General features: G+C 38.0%; 2 protein-coding genes across 4 annotated transcripts in view; both read left to right on the forward strand.

Annotated features, from left to right (window-relative positions):
• Positions 1 to 23,202, forward strand: part of ANKRD31 (ankyrin repeat domain 31) — a 245,194-nt gene that overhangs the window by 212,158 nt on the left and 9,834 nt on the right. For all 3 annotated transcript variants that reach the window (XM_077139446.1, XM_077139447.1, XM_077139448.1), the window contains exons 22-24: positions 1,137 to 2,145; positions 14,910 to 15,050; positions 21,619 to 21,721. In XM_077139446.1, coding sequence (XP_076995561.1) covers positions 1,137 to 2,145; positions 14,910 to 15,050; positions 21,619 to 21,721 — 1,253 coding nt within the window. The remainder of the gene's footprint in view (positions 1 to 1,136; positions 2,146 to 14,909; positions 15,051 to 21,618; positions 21,722 to 23,202) is intronic.
• GCNT4 (glucosaminyl (N-acetyl) transferase 4) overlaps positions 21,626 to 23,202 on the forward strand; it is a 79,327-nt gene continuing 77,750 nt past the window's right edge. The window contains exon 1 of the mRNA XM_077139452.1: positions 21,626 to 21,721. The gene's annotated coding sequence lies outside the window, so the exon portion shown is untranslated. The remainder of the gene's footprint in view (positions 21,722 to 23,202) is intronic.

Here is a 23,202-nt window from a genome sequence, read left to right on the forward strand (position 1 = left end):
TATCTACCTTACTGACAGACGAGTAAAGCATATGGATTAAAAATTAACAATGGGGGAACAAATGTTAAAATAAATTTAATAGATTGAAATGCTAGTGATCAACGAAAGGGAGGGGCAAGGGGTATGGTATGTATGAATTTTTTTCTGTTTTTATTTCTTTTTCTGAATTGATGCAAATGTTCTAAGAAATGATCATGATGATGAATATATAACTATGTGATGAAAAATAAGCAAAACATATGGATTAAAAATTTTTTTTAAAGTTCCTCATTCAATTGGGGTTTCAAGTTAAATAAATTCTTATTAGTATTTGCTGTAAGACTTCAAATCTTTATGTGGATAGTCTGATGGCACTTTTTTCTGAACTACTTGTTTCACAGTTTTAAGTGTGATATTAGTGTCTTTTTCTTTCTCCTCTGATTAACTTCTTGTACTTCCTGCTATCAGTTGTTTGCTGACCTTTCTTCTTACTGTTTTTTTTTTCACTTATATCTCCTACTCTTTTTAAAACACAGTATGTTGCGAGTTCAGTACCAACAACCCTAATCTGTGCTAGGGAAAATGTGACATCTATACTAGCATTTTCCCATCGAACAACAGAGGTGGTCCAGGAACTCACAGGTGTGCCTGAAACCCTTTCACGGGCTCCATTAAGTCAAAATTATTCTTATAATAATATTAAGATATTATCATTTGCCTTTTTTGCTTACATGCATTCATGAGTATACAGTAGAATTTTCCAGAGGCCATATGGTATTGTTATGATGTCATCACTCTAATGGAGTATGCATTTGTGTATTCTTGTCTTTTTAAAATTTCTCAGTTTTAATTTCTGAAAGTAATGTGATGACCATAGCCCACATGAGCAAAATCTCTTGAGGGTCCTCAGTAATTTTAAGAGTGTGAAGGGTACTGAGACTAAAAGCACTGTTGCATACTAAAAAAGGCAAACCCACTTTAAATAAAGGAGTGAGTTTCCTCTCAAAGAAAATACGTGGCAAAGGTTGACTTTTGTGTATTTGGAGCTGATTAAACTTAAAATTGAGACAAAGTAGAATCTTTAACACCTAAATGACTGCTTGAAAACAAGTTTTCTGCTGTTTTTGTGTGTTTTCTCTTTGTGTTTCTTCCTATAGAGTGTCCATAGAGTCATTTAAGCATGGAGCCCTGAGAGAACAGCTGACCAACTTGGCCACAAGACAAAAGAGCCTTTTATTTGTGGCAAGAAACCAAAAAAAAATAAGCCAGAAAATTCAAAACTATAAGACTGTCACATCATTTTCTGGTCTTCGTTTGAGGAAGCTTCCATCTTGCTCAGAAATCTCTAGTGAAAAGGAACACCAAGAGTTTACCAGTCTGGAAAATTCAGTGCTACCCCAATCAGGTTCACTTTCTCCTGCCAGGCTTGTTTGTGAAAACATGCAGGAAACACAATTGTCTCTGAAAACTTGGACTACAGTTCAGAATGACAGCCAAAATACAAACACTTGTCTAAATTCAAAGATAGTGAGAAGGAAGGATTTTTCTGGAAATGAGTTGAATTCTAAACAAAATACCAATGACTCTATCTTGAATGGGTTAGGAAAATACTGTCATTCAGATGGTAATGAGAAAATTAAATTACCACCCCAACCTATTGGTTTTGCTGCTCATGAAGAATATTCGCAGAAAGAAGATGACCTTACAGAAACTGCAGCCAAAGGGCATGAATCCTGTCCTTCCACAGTAACTGGCATATTAAATATTTCAGAAACCACAAGTGTACTTGCCCAAAAGGACGCCCATCCATCAACTGTCCTTTATAGTCAGGCTCTTTCCAATTGTTATCCAGAAAGGGGAAAGAGGGAAGCAGCTTGTCAGCAACCACGTAGAGGAGCATCAGAATCCCTAGGGCATCAAGGAATTGCTGTCGTAGGCAGTGATACGGAGCATCAGATGAAACCGAATCTTAAAAAATCAGCTCCTGCTGTTCCATGTGCAAATGACGGTCAGATCGCTGCCACCTCCAGGTGTGGCTATAAGCATACTTTTAAAAAGCCTTTAAGCTGCAGCACAGGTCCCAAAAAGAAACGTATGCAAATAAAGGATCTGATATTACTAGGAAGAATTAATCCAGGAAGTAACATTCTGGAATTCAAAACACAGGTACCTAAGTTTGTGTTGTTTTTTAAAATCATGTTAATTTTATGAATTAAGTAAATGTTCCTGTCACATAGTATAGACACTTAGTTCTGACTAGGGAAATGGCATTTAGGTGGGCTTTCTCAATTAAGAGCCACAACTGTTACATTCTCAGCAAGTGAAATCAATTGCCCTGGTATACCTTAGTCACAAGCACTTTGGGGCTCTCAAACCAAAACTAGCCAATTATATTGTAGCAGAAAGGATTAAGAACAAAATAAAAATAATAAATTGGAGATGTCTTAGGTTCCAAGGTTTGGGGACTACCAATATACTCCTAAAGCATCCTCTAATAAGGATAAGTATAAATTTATCTTCCATAAACTCAGTTTAGAAACAAAGAATGACTTGGAGATTGAATGAATGGGACCCAATTAAAACAATGTCAAATATGCTTAAAAGTAAAGGAGGGAAAAAAAGGTTCCCTAAAGTGCCTGCAAAGGAGCCCTCCTTTCTACTTCCTCCACATACACTTTTTTTTTTAACATGGGCAAGCACTGGGAAACAAACCTGGGTCTCGGACATGGCAGGCAAGAATTCTGCCACTGGGCCACTGTCACACCGCCCTCCACATTCACTTTTTGAAAGAGTAATTCAGAGTTGCAAAGATTGCAGAGTCCTTGAATGCTACTACGCTTATGGACCAATCCAACAGAAATCACTGTAGGCTAACTGGAATTTAATCTGAATGGCCCCTGTGTCCAACCCTGGGCAATATGGCTTTTTGTAAATAATAATACCCATAGATTAGGGGCAAAGTATTTTAATTGTAAGGTTCCAAACTAGTTTTAAGTCCTAATTAGTGGCTCAATGTTTCCCTCAGTGTTTGTGTTTGTTTACCTGCCAACCAATTTATTGTTAAGTAGCACCTACCTTAAATTAGCCAAAGCAACTCAAATTTTAGTAAATTAGTTACATTATCTTGAATTTGGTCATTATGATTACTTCTTCAGATCAGCATTTATAAATTTTTAGTAGAATTTTTAATATTTCAGCTATATTTTTGTTTCCTTAAGTTTTATTGAGCTTGACATACAATTGCACATGTTTAAAATGTATAATTTGATTTTTTACTTATGTATACACTTGTGAAAACATGACCACAAACAAATTAATGGAAATATCCATCACCTCCAAAAATGTCTTTGTACTTTTTTATATGCATCTTTTCACCCCCTCCCTTCACCTGCCAGTCCCCAGAAAATAACTGCTGTGCTTTCAGGCCCCATACATTAGTTTGCCTTTGCAAGAATTTTTTTCTCATTGTGATTTTAATTTATATAACCCTGATTACTGACAGAAGTGATTTTACTTTACACATTTATTGACATTTTGATTTCTTCTGTAGAGTCTCTTTATATATCCTGGGTAGTATGTTTGTTTGTCTTTACATTTGTTTTAAACTTCTTTATTGTGTAGTATAACATTTATACAAAGCAAAGAAAAAAGCAATCGTTTTCAAAGCGCTCTTCAAAAAGTGTTACAGGATAGATCCCAGAGTTTGTCATGGGCTACCATATGATCCTCTCATATTTTTCCTTCTAGCGGCTCCAGAATATAGGAGGCTGGACGGCTTAAATACTTTTTTATCCTCACAATCAACTTTTTTTCCTTTTTTGTGAACAACGACATACATACAAAAAAGCTATAAATTTCCAAGCATGGCACCACAATTAGTTGTAGGACATATTTCAGACTTTGATGTGGGTTACAATTTTACAATTTTAAGTTTTTACCTCTAGCTGCTCTAAAATACTGAAGAATAAAAGAGATATCAATTTAATGATTCAGCATTCATATTCATTTGTTAAGTCCTATCTTCTATGTATAATTCCACCATCGCCTTTGATCTTTCCATCAACCTCATTAGCTAATGGTTCACCCATCTCTAGCTTCTATGTATCTCTAAGTCCCCTGTATTCTGTATTTTAAGCCTCTGATTATACCTTTATGCTGGTCACAAAAGTGGAATCATACAGTATCTGTCCTTTAGTGTCTGGCTAATTTCGCTCGGCATTATGTCCTCAAGGCTCATCCATTTTGTCATGTGCTTCAGGACATCATTTTGTCTTACTGCTGCATATTATTCCATGGTATGTATATACCACATTTTGTTGGTCCACTCATCTTTTAATAGGCATTTGGTTTGTTTCCATCTTTGGGTGATTGTGAATAATGCTGCTATGAACATCGGTGTACAAATGTCTGTTTGTGTCATTGCTTTCAGCTTTTCTGGGTATATACCAAGTAGTGCTATTGCTGGGTCATAGGGCAGCTCAATATTTAGTTTCCTAAGGAACCGCCAAACAGTCGTCTATAGTGGCTGCACCATTGTACATTCCCACCAGCAGTGCATAAGTGGCCCAGTTTCTCCGCATTCTCTCCAACATTTATAGATTCCTGATTGTTTAATAGCAGCCATTCTTATAGATGTGAGGTGGTATCTCGTTGTCGTCTTGATCTACATTTCCCTTATATATGGCCAGTGAAAATGAGCATCTCTTCATGTGCTTTTGAGCCATCTGTATTTGCTCTTCAGAAGAATGCCTATTCATATCTTTAGTCCATTTTATAATTGGATTGTTTGTTTTTTGTTGTTGAGTTGTATGATTTATTTGTATATACAGGAAATCAAACCTTTGTCTGATATGTGATTTACAAATATTTTCTCCCATTGAGTTGCCTGCCTCGTCACCTTTTTGACAAAATCTTTTGAGGTGCAGAAACATTTGATTTTGAGGAGTTCCCATGCATCTGTTTTTTCTTTTGTTCCTTGAGCTTTGGGTGTAAAGCTTAGGAAGCTACCTCCTATTACTGGGTCTTGAAGATGTTTCCCTACATTTTCCTCTAGAAGCTTTATGGTGCTAGTTCTTATATTTAGGTGTTTGATCCACTTTGAATTAATCTGGTGTAAGATAGGGGTCCTCTTTCATTCTCTTGGCTATTGATATCCAGTTCTTCCATGCCCAATTATTGAAAAGACTATTTTGTCCCAGTTCAGAGGATTTGGTGGCCTTGTCAAAAATCAGTTGACCATAGATTTAGTAGTCTATTTCTGCACTCTCAATTCGATTCCATTGGTCAATGCTTCCGTCTTTGTGCCTGTACTGTGCTGTTTTGACCACTGTGGCTTTATGATAGGTTTTAAAGTCAGACAGTATTAATCCTCCCAATTTGTTCTTTTTTAGGATGCTTTTAGCTATTCAGGGTCTCGTTCCCTTCCAGCTGAATTTGGTAGTTAGCTTTTCCAAATCTTCAAATTAAATCATTGGAATTTTGATTGGTACTGTGTTGAATCTGTAGATCAATTTGGGGAGAACTGACATCTTAACTATATTTAGCCTTCCTATCCATGAGCAGGGAATGTCTTTCCATCTCTTTAGGTCTCCTTTGATTTCTTTTAGCAATGTTATGTAGTTTTCAGTGTACAAGTCCTTTACATCCCTAGTTAAGTTCGTTCCTAAGTATTTAATTCTTTTGGTTGCTATTTTGAATGGAATTTTTTCCTTAACTGACTCCTCAGCTAGGTCATTGCTTGTGTATAGAAATGTTACTGATTTTTGCACATTAATTTTATATCCCACAACCTTGCTGTATTTGTTTATTAGCTCAAGTAACTTTGCTGTAGACTTCTTAGGTTCTTCCAAGTATAGTATCATATCATCTGCAAATAATGAAAGGTTTACTTCTTCCTTTCCAGTGTGGGTGCCTTTCATTTCTTTGTTCTGCCTGATTGCTGTAGCTAGAATTTCTAGCACAATGTTGAATAATAGTGGTGTGTGCTAGTTAGATTCAGTTGTCAACTTGGCCAGGTGAACATGCCTAGTTCTATTGCAGTGGACATGAGCCAATGGTACATGAACCTAATCTGTTGCTCATTACATCTGCAGTTGGCTAAGAGGCGTGCCTGCTGTAATGAATGATATTTGATTTAACTGGCTGGTGCTTAAATGAGAGAGTTCAACATAGCACAGCCCAAGCAGCTCAGCATACCTCCTCTCAGCATTCGCAGCTCTGCCCAGGCCTTTGGAGATGCAGAAAGAAATACACCCTAGGGAAACTTGTTGGAACCCAGAGGCCTGGAGGGAAGGCCAGAAGAGACATCCTGTGCCTTCCCATGTAAGAACCTCAGTGGAAAGTTAGCTGCCTTTCCTCTGAAGAACTAACAAAATAAATCCCCTTTTATTAAAAGCCAATCTGTCTCTAGTGTGTTGCATTCCAACAGCTAGCAAACTAGAACATGGTGACAGTAGGCATCCTTGTCTTGTACCTGATCTTAGGGGGAAGGCTTTCAGTCTCTCTCCATTGAGTATGATGCTGACTATTGGTTTTTCATATATACCCTTTATCATATTGAGGTAGTTACCTTTGATTCCTGTCCTTTGTAGTATTTTATCAGAAAAAAATGCTGAATTTTGTCGAATGCTTTTTCAGCATCAATTGAGATGATCGTGTGATTTTTCCCTTTTGATTTGTTAATGCGCTGTATTACATTAATTGATTTTCTTGAGTCAAACTATCCTTGTATTCCTGGTATAAACCCCACTTGGTCATGGTGTATAAGTCTTTTAATGTGTTGTTGGATTCAATTTGCTAGTACTTTGTTGAGAATTTTTGCATCTATGTTCATTAGGGAGATTGGCCTGTAGTTTTCCTTTCTTGTAGCATCTTTACCCGGTTTTGGTACTAAAATGATATTACCTTCATAAAATGAGTTAGGTAGAGCTCCTTTTTCCTCAATTTTTTAGAAAAGTTTAAGCAGTATTGGTGTTAGTTCATTCTGGAATGTTTGATAGAATTTCCCTGTGAAGCCATCTGGCCCTGGACTTTCCTTTGTAGGAGGATTTTTGATGACTGATTGAATCTCTTTACTTGTTATTGGTTTGTTGAGATCTTCTTTTTCTTCCTGAGTCAGTGTAGCTTGTTTATGTGTGTCCAGGAATTTGTCCATTTCATCTAAGTTGTCTGGTTTGTTGGTGTATAGTTGTTCATAGTGTCCTCCTATGATTTTTTTTATTTCTTCAGGGTCTGTGGTAACGCACCCCTTCTCATTTCTGATTTTGTTTATTTGCATCTTCTCTCTTTTTTTCTTTGTCAGTCTTGCTAGTGGCCCATCAATTTTATTGATTTTCTCAAAGAACCAACTTTTGGTTTTATTGATTCTTTTTATTGTTCTTTTGTTCTCCCATTCATTTATCTCTGCTTTAATCTTTGTTATTTCATGTCTCCTGTTTGCTTTGGGGTTAATTTGCTGTTCTTTCTCAAGTTCCTCCAGATTAGCTGTTAAATCCTTGATTTTTGCTTTCTTGTTTTTTAATATAGGCACTAAGGCAATAAATTTGCCTCTCAGCACAGCCTTTGCCACATCCCATAAGTTCTGATAAGTTGTATTCTCATTTTCACACATCTCCAGATAGCTGCTGATTTCTCTAGAATTTCTTCTTTGACCCACTGATTGTTTAAGAGTGTGTTATTTAATCTCCATTTATTTGTGAATGTTTTCATTCTTTGGTGGTTATTGATATACAGCTTCATCCCATTATGATCAGAGAAAGTGCTTTGAATAATTTCAATATTTTTTAATTTATAAAGACCTGCTTTGTGCCTCAGCATATGATCCATCCTGGAGAATGTTCCATGAGCATTAGAGAAGAATGTATAACCTTGTGCTTTGGGGTGCAATGACCTATATATATGTCGGTTAGGTCTAATTCATTTATCAAGTTATTTAACTTCTCTGTTTCGTTGTTGATCTTCTGTCTGGTTGCTCTATCTATAGAGGAGAGTGGTGTACTGAAGTCTCCCACTATTATTGTTGAAACATCTATTGCTCCCTTCAGTTTTGCCAAATGTCTGTCTCATGTACTTTGGAGCTCCTTGATTGGGAGTATAAACATTTGTGAATGTAATATCTACTTGGTGAATTGACCCCTTAATTAATATATAGTGTCCTTCTTTGTCTCTTATGATGTCTTTACATTTAAAGTCTAAATTGTTCCAATATTAGTATAGCTACTCCTGCTTTCTTTTGGTTACAACTTGCATGGAAGATCTTTTTCCATCCTCTCACTTTCAATCTATTTGTATCCTTGTGTCTAAGATGAGTCTCTTGTAAGCAGCATATAGCTGGATTATGTTTCTTAATCCATTCTGCCAATCTGTATCTTTTAATTGGTAAGTTTAGCCATTAACATTCAAAGTTATTACTGAAAAGGCATTTCTCGATTCTACCATCTTATCTTTTTTATTTTATTTGTCAGATCTATATATTCCTTTCCCTCTTACTCTTTGTATTCTTTAAATTACCCTTAGTGGTACTCTTCAATTCTTTGCCCTTCTCCAGACCTCCCTCTCCTGTCTTTTTTTTTCAGCTGGCAGAACTCCTTTTAGTATTTCTTGTAGGGCTGGTCTCTTTTTGACAAATTCTTTCAGGACCTCTTTGTCTGTGAAAGCTTTACTCTCTCCCTCAATTTTTAAAGACAGTTTGGTTGGGTACAGAATTCTAGGCTGGAAGTCTTTCTCCTTCAGGATCTTCAATTTATCATAGCACTGCTTTCTTGCCTCCAGGGCGCTAGTTGAGTAGTCTGAACTAGTCTTATTTGATTTCCCTTGTATTTAGTAGATTGTTTTTCTCTTGCTGCTTTCAGTATTTTCTGCTTCTCTTCAACATTTGACAAACTGATTAGTATGTGCCTTGGGAAGGCCTATTTGGATTTATTCTGTTTGGAGTTCTTTGGGTTTTTTTGACTTGTATATTTATGTCCTTTGTGAGGGTTGGGAAGTTTCCCCCCATTATATGCTCAACTACTCTTCCTAACCCTTTACTCCTCTCTTTTCCTTCTGGGACACCAGTGATTCTTATATTTGTGTGCTTTGTTTTGCCTATCATTTCCCTGAGTTCCCATTCAATTTTTTCCATCTTTTTTGCCATTTGCTGTTTTGAGTCTTCGAAGTCAATTATCCTGTCCTCTATATCACTTATTTTCTTCTGCCTCTTCAAATCTGGTGTTGTGTGCCTCTAGTATGTTTTTTATTTGGTCAACAGAGTCTTTAATCTCTGTGATTTCCAATATTTTTCTATTTATTCTTTCAAATTCCACTTTGTGCTCTTCTACTGTCTTCTTGATCTCCTTTATGTCATTTGCTATCCTGCTTATTTTATTAAGTAGAGTTGTACAAACATCTTTGATTAGTTCTGTGTCTCTAACATCTGTGTCTCCTCAGATGTTTTAATTTGGTCATTAGTCAGGGCTATATCTCTCTGCATTGTGATATGCTTAGTGATCTTCTGCTGTCTTTGTGGCATGAAAATATCTTGGTTGATTTACTTTGGGAGCTGATTTCTTTTAGTAGTCTAAGGCTTTGTGTTTGCGGGATGGTTTATAGCAGGAAGCAGGGCATGGGCTGAAGCACTCCATACCATGATTTGTTTCAGGGCAGGTATTGGCGCAGGTTGGGGATGTTACACTGGTGCTTGTGAACGTGGGCGCCCAGAGACCAGGGAGGATGTAGCTGTGTGGTTGCACCAATCTGGGAGACATAACCCTGGTCTAAGGCGCATGGTGCCTTTGAGCACGGTGCCCTGTGCACTGGTCTAAGGCACGTGGCCCTTTGTGCGCATGCCTAGAGCTATGCAGTGGGTCGGCTTATACCTTCATGAATTGGAGGCAGATGTGACCAAGCTGTGCAGGTCGGCACTTTCTCAGAGCTGGAAAGTGAGGCTGAGGGCTGTTCACATGAACGGTTCTAGGACTCCTGTAACGTGCAGTTCTCAGAGCTGAGTAACGTGATTGGGGGCCCGTGTGCATTTGTGGGCCTGGAAGTGCCACTAATGGATGCGCCAAGCTCAGGGAGGGGGGTGAGGCTGTGCGACACTAGGCATGGGGGGTGGGGCGGGGGTAGCCTTGGTATGGTGGTTAGTGCCGGCAGCCTTTATGCACTGGGAACAGCCTGCAGGGAACAGGGAGGGGGAGGTAGTGCTCGGGAGGGGTGCAGGAGAGTTGGATTGGGGTGCACTTGGGGTGAGGGTGTGGGGCAGGTACATGAAGCATGGGGAATGGAAGCAGGTGACTGGGTTCAGGTGCGTGGGGTGTGGGGTGAGTCGCTGGTCACAGGGCTGTGCTGGTGAGAGTAGCGCGCCCAAGGAACCGCAGCCTGGCTTACTTGCTAGTCCCATGTTCCCATGTGTGCACTCCTGCGGACTCCGTGCCTCCACACCAGGCTCCAGCTTTCTGCCTCTCTGTTCCTCTGCCTCTGCAACCAGGGCTGCTGCATGTGGTACAGAAGTCTCTCCCAGGTCAGCTGCAGTCCTGATTCGCTGCCTCAGTTGCTCTCCTGTCCCTTCTCTAACTTTTCCATGGAGTAGGGCTAATCTCAAACTCCTCTAGTTGGCCATCTTCCTGTCCTTACATTTTATTTACAAACATTTCATAGCCACCAAACTTAAACTCATCCTTATCCCCTCCCCCCATTCCCCAGTAACTGCTAATCTGTTTTCTGTCTCTGAAGATTTACATCTCTTATATATGACATCCTTCAGTATTTGACCATATATACCTTGATTATTTCACTGAGCATAATGTTTTCAAGGTTCTTTCATGCAGCATGTCTTAGAACTTCATTCTTCCTTGTGGCTGAGTAATATTCCTGTGTTTGTATGTACCATATTTTGTTTATCCATTCATCTGTTGATGGATACTTGAGTTGTTTCTACCTTTTGCTATTATGAATGATGCTGTGATAAACATTTGTGTATAAGTATCTGTTTGAGGCTCTGTTTTCACTTTCTTTGGGTATATTTCTGGAAGTGAAATTACCAGGTCATGTAGTAATACTATCTTGAACTTTTTAAAAAAACTGCTGTATTGCTTTCTGCAGTGGCTGCACCATTCTCAACAGTGCACTAGAGTTCCAATTTCTCTGCATTCTCTCCAAAACTTTTCTATGTTCTTAATAATAGCCAACCTTGTGGGTGTGAAGCGGTACCTCATTGTGGTTTTGATTTGCATTTTCCTAATGGCTAATGATGTTGAGCATGAGCATGTTTTCATATGTTTATTGGCCATTTGTAATTCCTCTTCGGAAAAAATGACTATTCAAGGAAGGGTACACAAGTGGTTCAGTGATAGAATGCTCACCTTCCATGTGGGAGACCTGGGTTTGATTCCTGGACCATACCCCCCCCCCCCCGAAAACAAAGACTATTTAAATCCTTTGCCCATTTTTTTCTTAGAGCAAATTAAAAAAAATTTTTTTTCTTGAAAAATCTTCACACACTACATTCCATACATGGTATACAATCAGTGGCTCACAATATCAGCACATAGTTGAATATTCATCATCATGATCATTTTTTTTAGAACATTTGCATCACTCCAGAAAAAGAAATAAAAAGAAAAAATGCATACATACCATTTCCCTTTCCCCTCCCTCTCATTGACCACTAGTATTTCCATCTACCCAGTTTATTTTAACCCTTATCCCCTCTATTATTATTTATTTATTTTTATCCGTATTTTTTTACTCATCTGTCCATAACCTGGATAATCCTTTGCCTGATTTTTAATTGAGTGGTTTGTATAAATGTAATTATACTGTATGTACTCCTTTTTCCTGGCTTCTTTTTCTCTCAGCATAATTATTTTGAGATTCATCCTTGTAGGATGCATTAATAGCTCATTATAGCCTAGTCTCAGGCTTGTATATACTTACTGTTGGTAAACACTCCATCCCCCCTTGTTTGAATCCATAAAAACCCTGAATTCCATAGACTTGGAGAGACAGTTTTTGGGACCTATCAGCCATCTATTCTCCTGCTTCATGGTGGCATTAAACTCTTTCTTTCTTTGAACCCCAGTGTCATGGATTAGCTGGCTGTTAGGTGCATCAGGTATAGAACCCACTGCTTTTGTCCTGTATCTGTATGAGTTGTATTTTCCTACTTCTTTCCCTGCCTGCTTTTTTTTTTTTTTTTTTTGGTATGCTATATGGTGGGGGTCACATTTCATTCTTTTTCTATGGGAGTATCCCCTTATTGCAGCACCATTTGTTGAATTTTTGTTGTTTTTGTTTGTTTGTTTTGCATATTTGTTTGTTTATTTGGGAAGTGTATGGGCTGGAAATCAAACCTGGGTCTGATGACAGGTGAGAATTCTACCACTGAACTACCCTTGCACCCCCACCCTCAGGGCTGCTAATTTTTTATCGGCTCCCAGGCATTGTGAAGTTCACCTTGTTCTATGCTGGATATTTCTGTATTCTTATAAATATTTTGGAGATTTGTCCTAGGATACCATTGCATTTGTTGGAAAGTTTGATTCTTTTGAGTATTACTTTTTTTAAGTGTAAATATTTGCAAAGTTTTAATTTACATCACATTATAAATATTAATTGTTAAAATAAAATTGTTACACCATCCTTTAAACACAAAGGAATCTAAATACCACAGTTTGGTACCAATCATCATCCCATCATCCATTTTAAAACACATGAAAAAACTCTTCCTTAACAGTATGGAATTTTGCATCCTTCTTTTTCTCGTTAAACTTGTATTTCTATTCCATTTCCTCCACAGAGTTTTATCCTAACGTAATATGTGCATATATGAGTGTGTGTATGTGCTTCAAAGCCCTTCACTTATCATCTGTTCATACTTATCTGCGACCAAATATATACATTAACTTAAATTATATAATTAAAATATTCTTCTGTGACCATAAGTATCTCCAAGTATTAAAGGTTTTTCTTTTGGATTAAGCTATTATTATCATTATACAAGTACCTATTTTTATAAATATTAAACACTCAAAGTAAGTTTTTTTGGGAAATTCATCTCTTATTGTGATAAGATGGGTTATTTTTTCAATTGGCTAGTGAATGAATATTTTTTATTGCTAGACTGGGATAGGATTCAGTATCTAATATATGCCCATTTTTTCATTTTTATGTGTAAGAACTTAGAAACCTTGGGAATAGGTCTTACTTTTAAGATTTGTTAGGAAGTATTAGAGCAATGTTCAATCTAGGGCTAATTATTTCTCACTACAAAGGCAAGACCTTTCTGAGAACCCTGTCACTACCCTGTAAGGCTACAGGATTTTTGTCACTCTTGCTGGTGGGAACAGGAATATTTCCTGTCCTCTGTGAGGGTCAGGCCCCATTAATTACCTTTATACCTTTCTTGTGGTTCTTTTCCAAGCCTAGAGTAATTTCCTCACACACATGCACTGATCACTTCTCAGCTGAATAGTGAAGGAGGAACCCCTGAAGAATTGTAGAGTTCTCTGTGTGCTTCTCTCTTCTTCAGTACTTTGTCCTGCAGACTCTAGCCACCTTTCTTCCAACAGACTTTCGGTCTGTCTTCTCCACTGGGAAAGTTCACAGGCTTTGCTGGGCTCCCTCTCCCTGAACTAGTCCTGGAAATTCTCTCAAAGGAAATAAGTTGGGGTGATTAGAAGACTCACCTCATTAGTTTCTCATCTCTAAGGGATTACTGTCCTTTATTGCCTGATGAGCAGTATCTTACAAACCATTATTTCACATTTTCCTGTTTCTTAGTTGATAGGGTAAATCTAGTCCTTGTTACTCCATCTTGGCCAGAGGCCCTAGTCCACATATATCAGCAATTTTCAGTCTTTATTTATTTTATTAAGCATTTTTAAATTGTGAAATATAACATATATACAAAAAGCAATAAATTCCAATGTATATTATAACAAGTAGTAATAGAACAGATTTCAGAGTTTGGTATGGGTTGTAGTTCCACAATTTCAGGTTTTTCTCTCTAGCAGCTCCAAGATTCTGGAGACAAAAAGAAATATTAATATAATGATTTAGCAGTCATACTCATTTGTTAAATCCTGTCTTTGCTATAACTCCTCCTTCTCCTTTCATCCTTTTCCCAGTCTTTAGGGGTATTTGTAGTATGCCTATTCTATGTTTTGTTATGTTGGAAAGGGGTGTGGACAATATGGGAAGAGGGGGTAGAACTAGTTGATGTTCTGGAGAGGCTGGCCTGGGAATCCATCTGGAGGTTGTAGGTTTTTGGAATGTAATCACAGTACATGGAACCTTCATAGAATCTCAGATAGAGCCCTAGATATTCTTTAAGGTTAATAGGAATGGTGTTGGTTGGGGTTTGGCCAACCATGTAATTTGCAATATCTCACTGAAGCTTGTGTAAGAGTAGCCTCCAGAATAACCTCTTGACTATTTGAACTCTCTTAGCCACTGCTACCTTATTTTGTTACATTTATTTTCCCCCTTTTGGTCAGGAAGACATTGTCAATCTCATGGTGCCAGGGCCAGGCTCATCCCTGGGAGTCATGTTCCATGTTGCCAGAGAGACTTTCACCCTTGGATGTCATGTTCCATGTAGGCGGGGGGAGGGTAATGATTTTTCCTTGCAGAGGTGGGCTTAGAGAGAGAAAGGCCATATCTGAACAACAGAGGTTTTCTGGAAATAACTCTTAGGCATAACTGTAGGTAGGCTTGGCTTCTCCACTACACAAATAAGCTTCATAAGAGCAAACCTGAAGTTCAAGGGCTTGGTCTGTTGACTTGGGAATCCCTAATATTTGAGACAGTATCCAGGGTTTCTCCGCTGGTAAAGTTTAATAGTTCCATATTTTTTCTCCAGTCCCTCAAGGAACTTTGCCAATACTTTTAGTTATCTGCCCCATATACTCTGGGATGTTTAATCTTTATTTTTGTTTTATTTTTCACTTCAGGAGACTACCCACAAAGCCAGCATTTTATTGAGTGGTAAAATTAAGGTAGAGAATGGTAAGATTTATCAAAACCCAGTCACCTGGCTCAAGGATCTTCTAGGAGGCAACAGTTCTGTAACCTGGAATTATGCTTGGAATAAGGTGGGTCATTCTTAAGTTTATCTCTAACTTTACATTCAAATGGATATATATATATATATACATACATACATAATATATATATTATGATGAAACCAGTTCCTTTTATTTTTTTAAGAAATCTGAAAGGTCTTCAAGCTTTTTGTCTTCATGTACCCCAACATGAGGCATATGCTACATGCCTTCTCCTGCAACTGCTATTTGCCGGAAATCCCCATAGGTAGGGCTGCATAGCTGGATGCACCACCTTCCTTGTTTTTCACCTAGTCTCAGGAAATTTAATGCTCCAAATTTTATTTCCTGTTTACCACCCACTTGATTTTCGGGCTTTGTAACAGCACATAGAACATATGGGATCACTGGTATTGATAATTTAGTTAATATATGCTATTAGTGTAGTATTCTAATCAAATAAAGTGAAATCTTCCCCAAGAGACAAAATGAATGGCAAAGGGCCTGAAACGAACAGAAATTATTGTTTATTATTATGCTTGAACCTTATCTCATACTAATTGCTAGCCCCCCAAAGCTAGTTCATTTAATTCAGACCCCCCAGATTCTTTTTTAAATGCATTTTTATTGAGGTATATTCACATATCATATAATCATCCAGAGTATATAATCAATAGTAATAGTATCATCATATAATTGTGCATTCGTTATCATCATCAATTTTTGAACATTTTCATTACTCCAAAAAGAATAAAAATAAAAGTAAAAAAGAACACCCAAAACATCCCATACTACCTATCCTCCCCTTTTATTTATTTATTTATTGTCTTTATTTTCTTACTTATCTGTCCACACACTGAGTAAAGGGAGTGGCAGTCACAAAGTTTTCAGAATCACATGGTCACACCGTAAAAGCTATGTAGTTATACAGTCATCTTCAAGAATCAATGCTACTGGATTACAGTTCAACAATTTCAGGCATTTCCTTCTAGTTGCTCCAGTACACCAAAAACTATAAAGGAATAGCTTTGTAATGCATAAGAATAACCTCCAGAATGACCTCTCAACTCTATATGAAATCTCTCAGCCATTCAAACTTAATTTTGTTTCATTTATCTTCCTCCCATTAGTCAAGAAGTCTTTCCCAGTTCCACACTGCCAGGGCCAGGCTCATCCCTGTGAGTAATGTCCCACATTCCCAGGGAGATTTACACCCTGGGGGTCATGTCCCATGTAGAAGGAAGGAGAATGAGTTTAACTACAGAATTGAAAAAAAGAGAACAGCCCACATCTGAGCAAGAAAAGTGGTTCTCTGAAGGGTGACTCTTAGGCATAATTATAAGTAGTCTTAGCTTCTTCTTTACAGGATTAAATTTCATAAGAGAAAGCCTCAAGATAAGTAGCTTGGCCTATTAAATTGGTGATCCTCAATGCTTGCGAAAATATCACATCTCCCCCAGGTGGGGAAGTTTCATATTTCCACATTTTCCCCCAGTCTCTCAAGGGGACTTTGAAAATATTTTTTATCTTTTGCCTAGATTACTTTGGGATGTATCTGGGTATCACACCAATCTGTACAAACCAACAAGATCTCACTGCCTATGCAAGTTTCCATGTAATTATGGTGTTTGAATAAAGTGACCATACAAGTTAAATTAGATAGTGTGCTACCAGAAATATAAATTTTGCACCAAATAAACATCTCTTCCTTTGGTTTCACACAGAAGTTGAAGTTTTAAAATATGATCAATATCATCCTTTACCCTTTAGTCTGATTTACCTTAGTCTTAACCAGATTAGCATCATTCATATCTTTAATTAAAGTCTGATCTCTTTTTCAGCCCAGACTCTTAGTAACCATCCTCTCAGTTCTGGTTTCTGAGTTATAAGCCCAGTTGACCACTGATTTTAAATCTGACAATGATTGACAGTCTTGTCGTCCAAAGATCAACCACCTCCAGATGTCTGGCACCACCTTGGGAGCAGGCTTACAATGACTCAGATACCTTGAGCCTCCACCTGCCCTAACAGTAAGCCTCGGTATATCTGTAACAGGAGACAAAGTGCTTCCTCTCTGTGTTCTAACCCAGCTCTGCCACCCTCCCTCCTAGCCCCTTCTCTGTGTTCCCAAGCGCTGCATGCTGGTCTGCTAGACCTTTGTGGCAGATAGTTCCAGCACTGTGTTTCAGTTCCTTTACTTACAGTACATTTTGGATTTTCTCTGCTATACAACCTCTCTGCCTTTTTATTTCCCTAAAGTTTTTTTTCTCCCTACCCCCAGAGTCACTACATCATCTTTTTCATTTGACCTTAGCCCCCCTTTGTCCAACACTTCCCATGGATTCCTAATTGATATTTGCATGCTGGTAATATTTTGCTGTTGGAAGTCCCTTTTTATTGCAAGTCTTCTTAAATTTATGATAGATTATATTGTTTTGCCAAACTGAACCTGTGCTCACATGAATATGGTACTGATTGATGTAGCTTAGGTTCTTTTGTGCTCAATATGCCTGTGCTACAGTGTACCAGTGATTACTCAATTCTCCCATCCCCTTCTCTCAATTGAACCTACTGCATTTCCTACCTTTGAATAGCTGGATGTGACATCATCTGACTATCCTGTACTAATGCCTCATTTGTATGTCACATTGCCTCTGGTCTTTTCTTTTCAGCCATGTCACTTAAAGTCAAACTGCCACCTATATGATGGTGAAGCCAAATGCAAATGTGGCCACTAAAATTAGCACAATTCTTGGATATATGATATTCATACTGATTATCTGAGCAGACTGTATTAACTACTTTCTTCTGGCTTCTTTAAATTGATACTTTAATATCTATTGGCATACCCTAATGGCCAGGCCCCCCTTATACATCTATTACTCCTAGATAAGTCCAACTCCAGTTGTGAGCTTGCCTCTTTCAAATATAGCCAGCCATTCCCACCCTGGCATGCCCCTGCCCTATCGTTTCACTCTCCTTACAGAAACCACAATAAAGATACTTTCTCAGTCCCACTTTCTCTCTCTGTCTTATGACCAATCCTGGTGTTTCCCCTCAAGTGTCCCTAGTGGCATGTTGCCCTCTGCAGGGAACTGTAAGTCTAATAAATCTTTCAAACTCTTCTAGTTTCTCTTGGTCTGCGTCTGCCCTTACTATACTTCACATGAAGTAATATGTACAAAACACAGGCTTAGCTAAATAAATTTTTTTTCATTTATCCTAAAAATGAAAATAGTTTAAAAAATTACTCTGGGGTACTCATGTACTTCTAATAAATACCCTGAATTAGAAACAGTATCAAATTGAGTTTCTTCTCAATATTTAAAAACCTCTTTTAGAGTCTTCTCTTTTAGCATTTACTACAGAAACCTCTGCCACCTCTTGTTTTGGGGGTGACTCCTGAACTCATAACCAGTTCTTGATGAAAGGAATTTTACGCTACGTTGATAAATATGAACATTTCTACTGACTAGTTCTGAGAATGTTGGTGGGGGGTTGAGGCTAGCAGTGGCTGATTGTCAGGCAAGAAATGCCAGAAAACTAGGTCTTGCCTCTGCATCAGATAGAGTGACAGAGCCATTAGACACATAGATGACTCATACTTCCTACTCAAGCAGTTAGGCTACTGCACAGCTTTGCCAAGGAAATCCTGATGCTTAATCCCAGTTGGCATCACTGGCTCCACGCTCTCTCCCACAGCCTCCCTGCTGCCAGGCATCCTCCTGATGTGTCGGAGTAAGCTCTCAGCTGGGAGACAGGCGACCAGGATTTTAGGCAGTGCCCTTCAATCCTGGCCTCAGATTAGAATCACTTGAGGGGCTTTTAAAAACCACCGTGCTTAGTGGACCCCAGTCCCATAGATGCTGGTCTAATAATCCGGGTTGAGGACTAGGTGTCAGTATAAAACCTAGCCCCCAGCTCTTCCCACACTCCTCTGCCAGAGCCGTTACACGAGCTAAATTTGGATACTACAAGACTTACTTCAGGATCCAGAGTTTGAGTCTTACGTAGAAGTGACAGCTGTTTGCTCTTAAGTTTTATCCAACTGGCACACAGGCACTGTTATGAAATGCAGTTTATAGAAGTAACTTATTTTGACATTTTTTAATTCGCTAGCCTTATTCAGTAAATTACTTTTATCTTTTGAAAAATAGACTTTAATTCAATGTTTTTTCAAAGTCATATTCCTTGTATGCTTGAATTATCCCCAATGGTAAATTTAACATCTAAGGGGACTCAGGACCATAAAGAGTATAAGGTATGAGAGCAGAGTCATCAGGCTGCGCCTACTGTAAAGGTTCCTAGACTGTAAGCTCTTACAGCAGTCACATATATTTAGGAGTTGTAACTGATACTTCTAAATTCTGAGATACTGAGCTATTTGTATATAACATTCCCTGAAACATCGGATATTTATGTAACACCTGAGAGAATTAGAGCACAGAAGTGATGAAAGTCAGCAGTACCCCATTCAGCAACTGTTTAAAAAGCTGAAAAAGTGATCAGACTTCATCTAGAGATATGAATGAAGCTGATCTGGATAGGACTAAGGTAAGTCTGAATACTGGGTAAAGGACAATATGGTCCATATTTTCAAACTTCAACCTCTGTGCAAGACCAAAAGAAGAGATGTTTATTTGGTGCAAAGTTTATATTTTGGGTAGCACAGTGTTTAATTTAACTTGTATGGTCAGTTTACTTGAATACCATAATTACATGGAATCTTGAATAGGGCGTGAGATCTTGTTGGTTTGTACTGGTTAGTGTGATGCCCCAATATATCCCAGAGTAATTTAGGCAGAGAATAAAAAAGTATTTGCAGGGTAGTGTGATGGTGGCTCAGTGGCAGAATTCTCATGTGCCATGCCAGAGACCCAGGTTTGGTCCCCAGGAAAAACAAAAGAAAGTATTTGCAAAGTCCTCTTGATGGATTGGGGAGAAAGGAGGAAATATTCAACTTCCTATCTGGGGAATTCCTGATATTCTCACAAGCAGACCAATTCAATAGGATGTGCCTTCAATTTTGGGGCTCACCCCTATGAAACTTATTCCTGCAAAGGAGAAGTTAAGCCTACTAATAATTATGCCTAAGAGTCACCTCCAGAGAATCTCTTTTGTGGCTCAGATGTGGTCTCTCTCTCTAAGCCAACATGGCAGGTGACCTCATTGCACTACACATTACATGGGACATGACTCCCAGGGATGTAAATTCCCTGGCAATTTGGGGCCTGATTCCTGAGGATGAGCTGGGACTCAGCATCATCAGATTGAGAAAGTCTTCTTGACCAAAAGGGAGAAGAGAGAAATGAGACAAAATAAAGTCTCAGTGGCAGAGAGTTTTCAAACAGAGTCAAGAGTTTATCCTGAAGGTTATTTTTATGTACTATATAGATATCTATTTTTAGTTTATGGTGTATTGGAGTTGCTAGAGGGAAATACCTGAAACTGTTGAATTGTGTTTCATTAGCCTTGATTCTTGAAGAAGCCTGTATAACTATATATCTTTTACAGTATGACTGTGTGATTGTGAAAACCTTGTGTTTGATGCTTCTTTTATCCAGGGTATGGACAGATGAGTAAAAAAAATAATGATAAAAAATAAGTAAATGATAGGGGGGATAAAGAGTAAAAATTGGGTAGATTAAAATACTGTGGGTCATTGAGGGAGGGGTAGGGGGTATGGGATGTATGAGTTCTTTTTTTTTTCTTTCTTTTTCTGGAATGATGCAAATGTTCCAAAAATTATCATGGTGAAGAATGCACAGCTATGTGATGATGTTGTGAGTCACTGATTGTATAATATGGCTGGACTGTATATGTATGGGTATTTCTCAATAAAAATATTTAAAAAAAAAGAAAACAGCAAAAAAAAAAAAAAACCCACAAATGAAGGTACAAATTAGTGTCCATCACTAACTGATAAAAATATGCTTTAATCTGAGACTAAAGCATATTTTTATACTTTTTTATCCTGCCTCATTTCAATCCATTTGTGTGTAGATATTTCTCAGCTCCGACCTTTGGGCTGATAAAAAATGTCTAAGTCTATAAAGTCAAAACTTGAATGTTGAGACCTGAAATATTATTAACTTAATCAGTTCAGCATCTGGTTTCTTCAAAAGTGGTATTACTTTCCTGGTTTAATTTTATTAATGCAACATCAGTGTTTACATTGTATAATAAAGTAGGTGCTGCATTAATGGTTGTTTAATAAGTGAATAGATGAAGGAATTAATTATATAAAATAGGGGTCAGCAAATTTTTTCTAAAAAAGAGCCAGATAATAAGTATTTTAGGCTTTGTGGGCATATGTTCTGTGTTGCAACTATTCAGTTCTGCTGTTGTAGTACAAAAGCAGACATAGATGTTAAGTACATGAATACTTACACATCTATGTTAAGTCTATGTTCTGTCTGTGCCAGTAAAACTTTATTTACAATCAAAGGTGGTGGGCTGGATTTGGCTGTGAACCATATTTGTCCAACCCCTGATATATAACAATCATACTTTACATAAATTAAATTTGCAGAAGATAGGTCTACTTGATTTTTTTTCTTCTTGACTTTTAATAGAATGTATAATTTTAAAATTCTGTGTTTAAAACAATTATGTGCAGGTAACGTATCTTGGAAAAGAGCTTTTAAAGTATGTGTCTGAGGAAGTACCCAAACCTCCAGAAGCAAACTTGGTGGCCCAGCAACATCAACCTTGTCTTCCAGGTATGTGCAGACCAACACCCATTTCTTAGTTGTGGGATAAAAACACCACAAACTAGTGAGAAAGCACTCCATTTTTAACTGCAGTTGATTCTAGGAGAATTTAAGAAATGCCACCTTCCCTCACAGTTCCTTTCTCTGAATCTATGCTTAGTCCTTACTTTGATACATTTTTTTAAGTGTCATATAAAAGGAAAAAATGTTTTTTCCTTCCTGAAGCATGAGTTAGTTATTTTCCCACATTTTCTAAAACCATGTACTAGAATAAAACTTTGCTTATTAGCATATGCATCTTCTGCTTTTCTGAAGGAAAAACCTTAACCTGAGAAAACTGAAGAGAACATGTAGTCCTCACCAAGGACAGACTTTGAACTGGTCTGGGAAAGAGCAGCATGCACTTTTGTAACTGATGTCATGCTACCTTTCTCTGCTGCAGTGCTCCCTCTTTTTCCCCCAGTGTCTGTCTCAGACTGGTTGAGGACAACACAGGCAGGGAGACGATATGAAACAGAAAATGGTGATTCTGTGATAACCAGAGTCAAGAATCAGAAAAGGATTTCTATCACCAAGCCCCTAACTAAGGTCTTCCCAGGGGTTTCCTTTCCTTACCACAAGTCTCAATAATTCAAACAACCTTACTCTCATCTTCTTTACACCTGAACACTTATTTATTCTTTTGAGGTTCTTCTCTGTCACAAAAACTGGCTTCAAAATAGGAATGCATTCTCCCTGGTTTTGTAACAACCGCCTAAAAAGTTTTTTTCATCATTTTAGGGAAACAGCCTATAACAACAACAATCATAGAAAGTTAAAAGGCTTAAGAAACCAGAAAGTTCTTGTAGTAATTTATGATCCTTGGTTCCTAAACCAGACTGCAGGTCTACTGAATCAAATCTTTGGAGTAGGGCCCAAGAATCTGAATTTTGAAAAATGATTCTTATGAAGTCAGCCCTACTCTAGACTTTGGATGACTTGTAGTAACCTATTCAGCCCTGTATTTTAATTCCTGAGACTGGAATTAGTACATCCCTCTTACACACACACACACACACACACACACACACACACACACATATACACACTTGAAGGAAAGCTAAGCAACCCTTTCTATTCCTAGTTTCTAACCTTGAGTCAAAACAGAACAGGGTCTTCCTCATATGATGAAGGTCATTTGCCGTCTTGGATCTTTGGTTCCAGGCAGGCATTTCCAACAACCGCAGCAAGTGTTTCCTTCCTCAGAGTACCCACAGTTCCTCTGGTAAAAGAGCATGAAATTAGAAATGGGTTCTAAATTGCTGCTTCTGTTGGCTGCGATATAAACAGCTTTCTATTACTAAATTCTTTCCAGAAATCCTGGTTTTTCTTTCCTTAAGACACTTGAGAAAATTTTAATGCTAATTTGAGAACTGTGGTGGTGTCAGTATGATAGCCAGATTCTTGGTGCCATCAACTAGGTTTGGGAATCTACAGGCAGGTCCCCGATG

This window comes from Tamandua tetradactyla, chromosome 21, assembly GCF_023851605.1.
Source record: "Tamandua tetradactyla isolate mTamTet1 chromosome 21, mTamTet1.pri, whole genome shotgun sequence".
NCBI classification, from domain to species: Eukaryota; Metazoa; Chordata; class Mammalia; order Pilosa; family Myrmecophagidae; genus Tamandua; species Tamandua tetradactyla.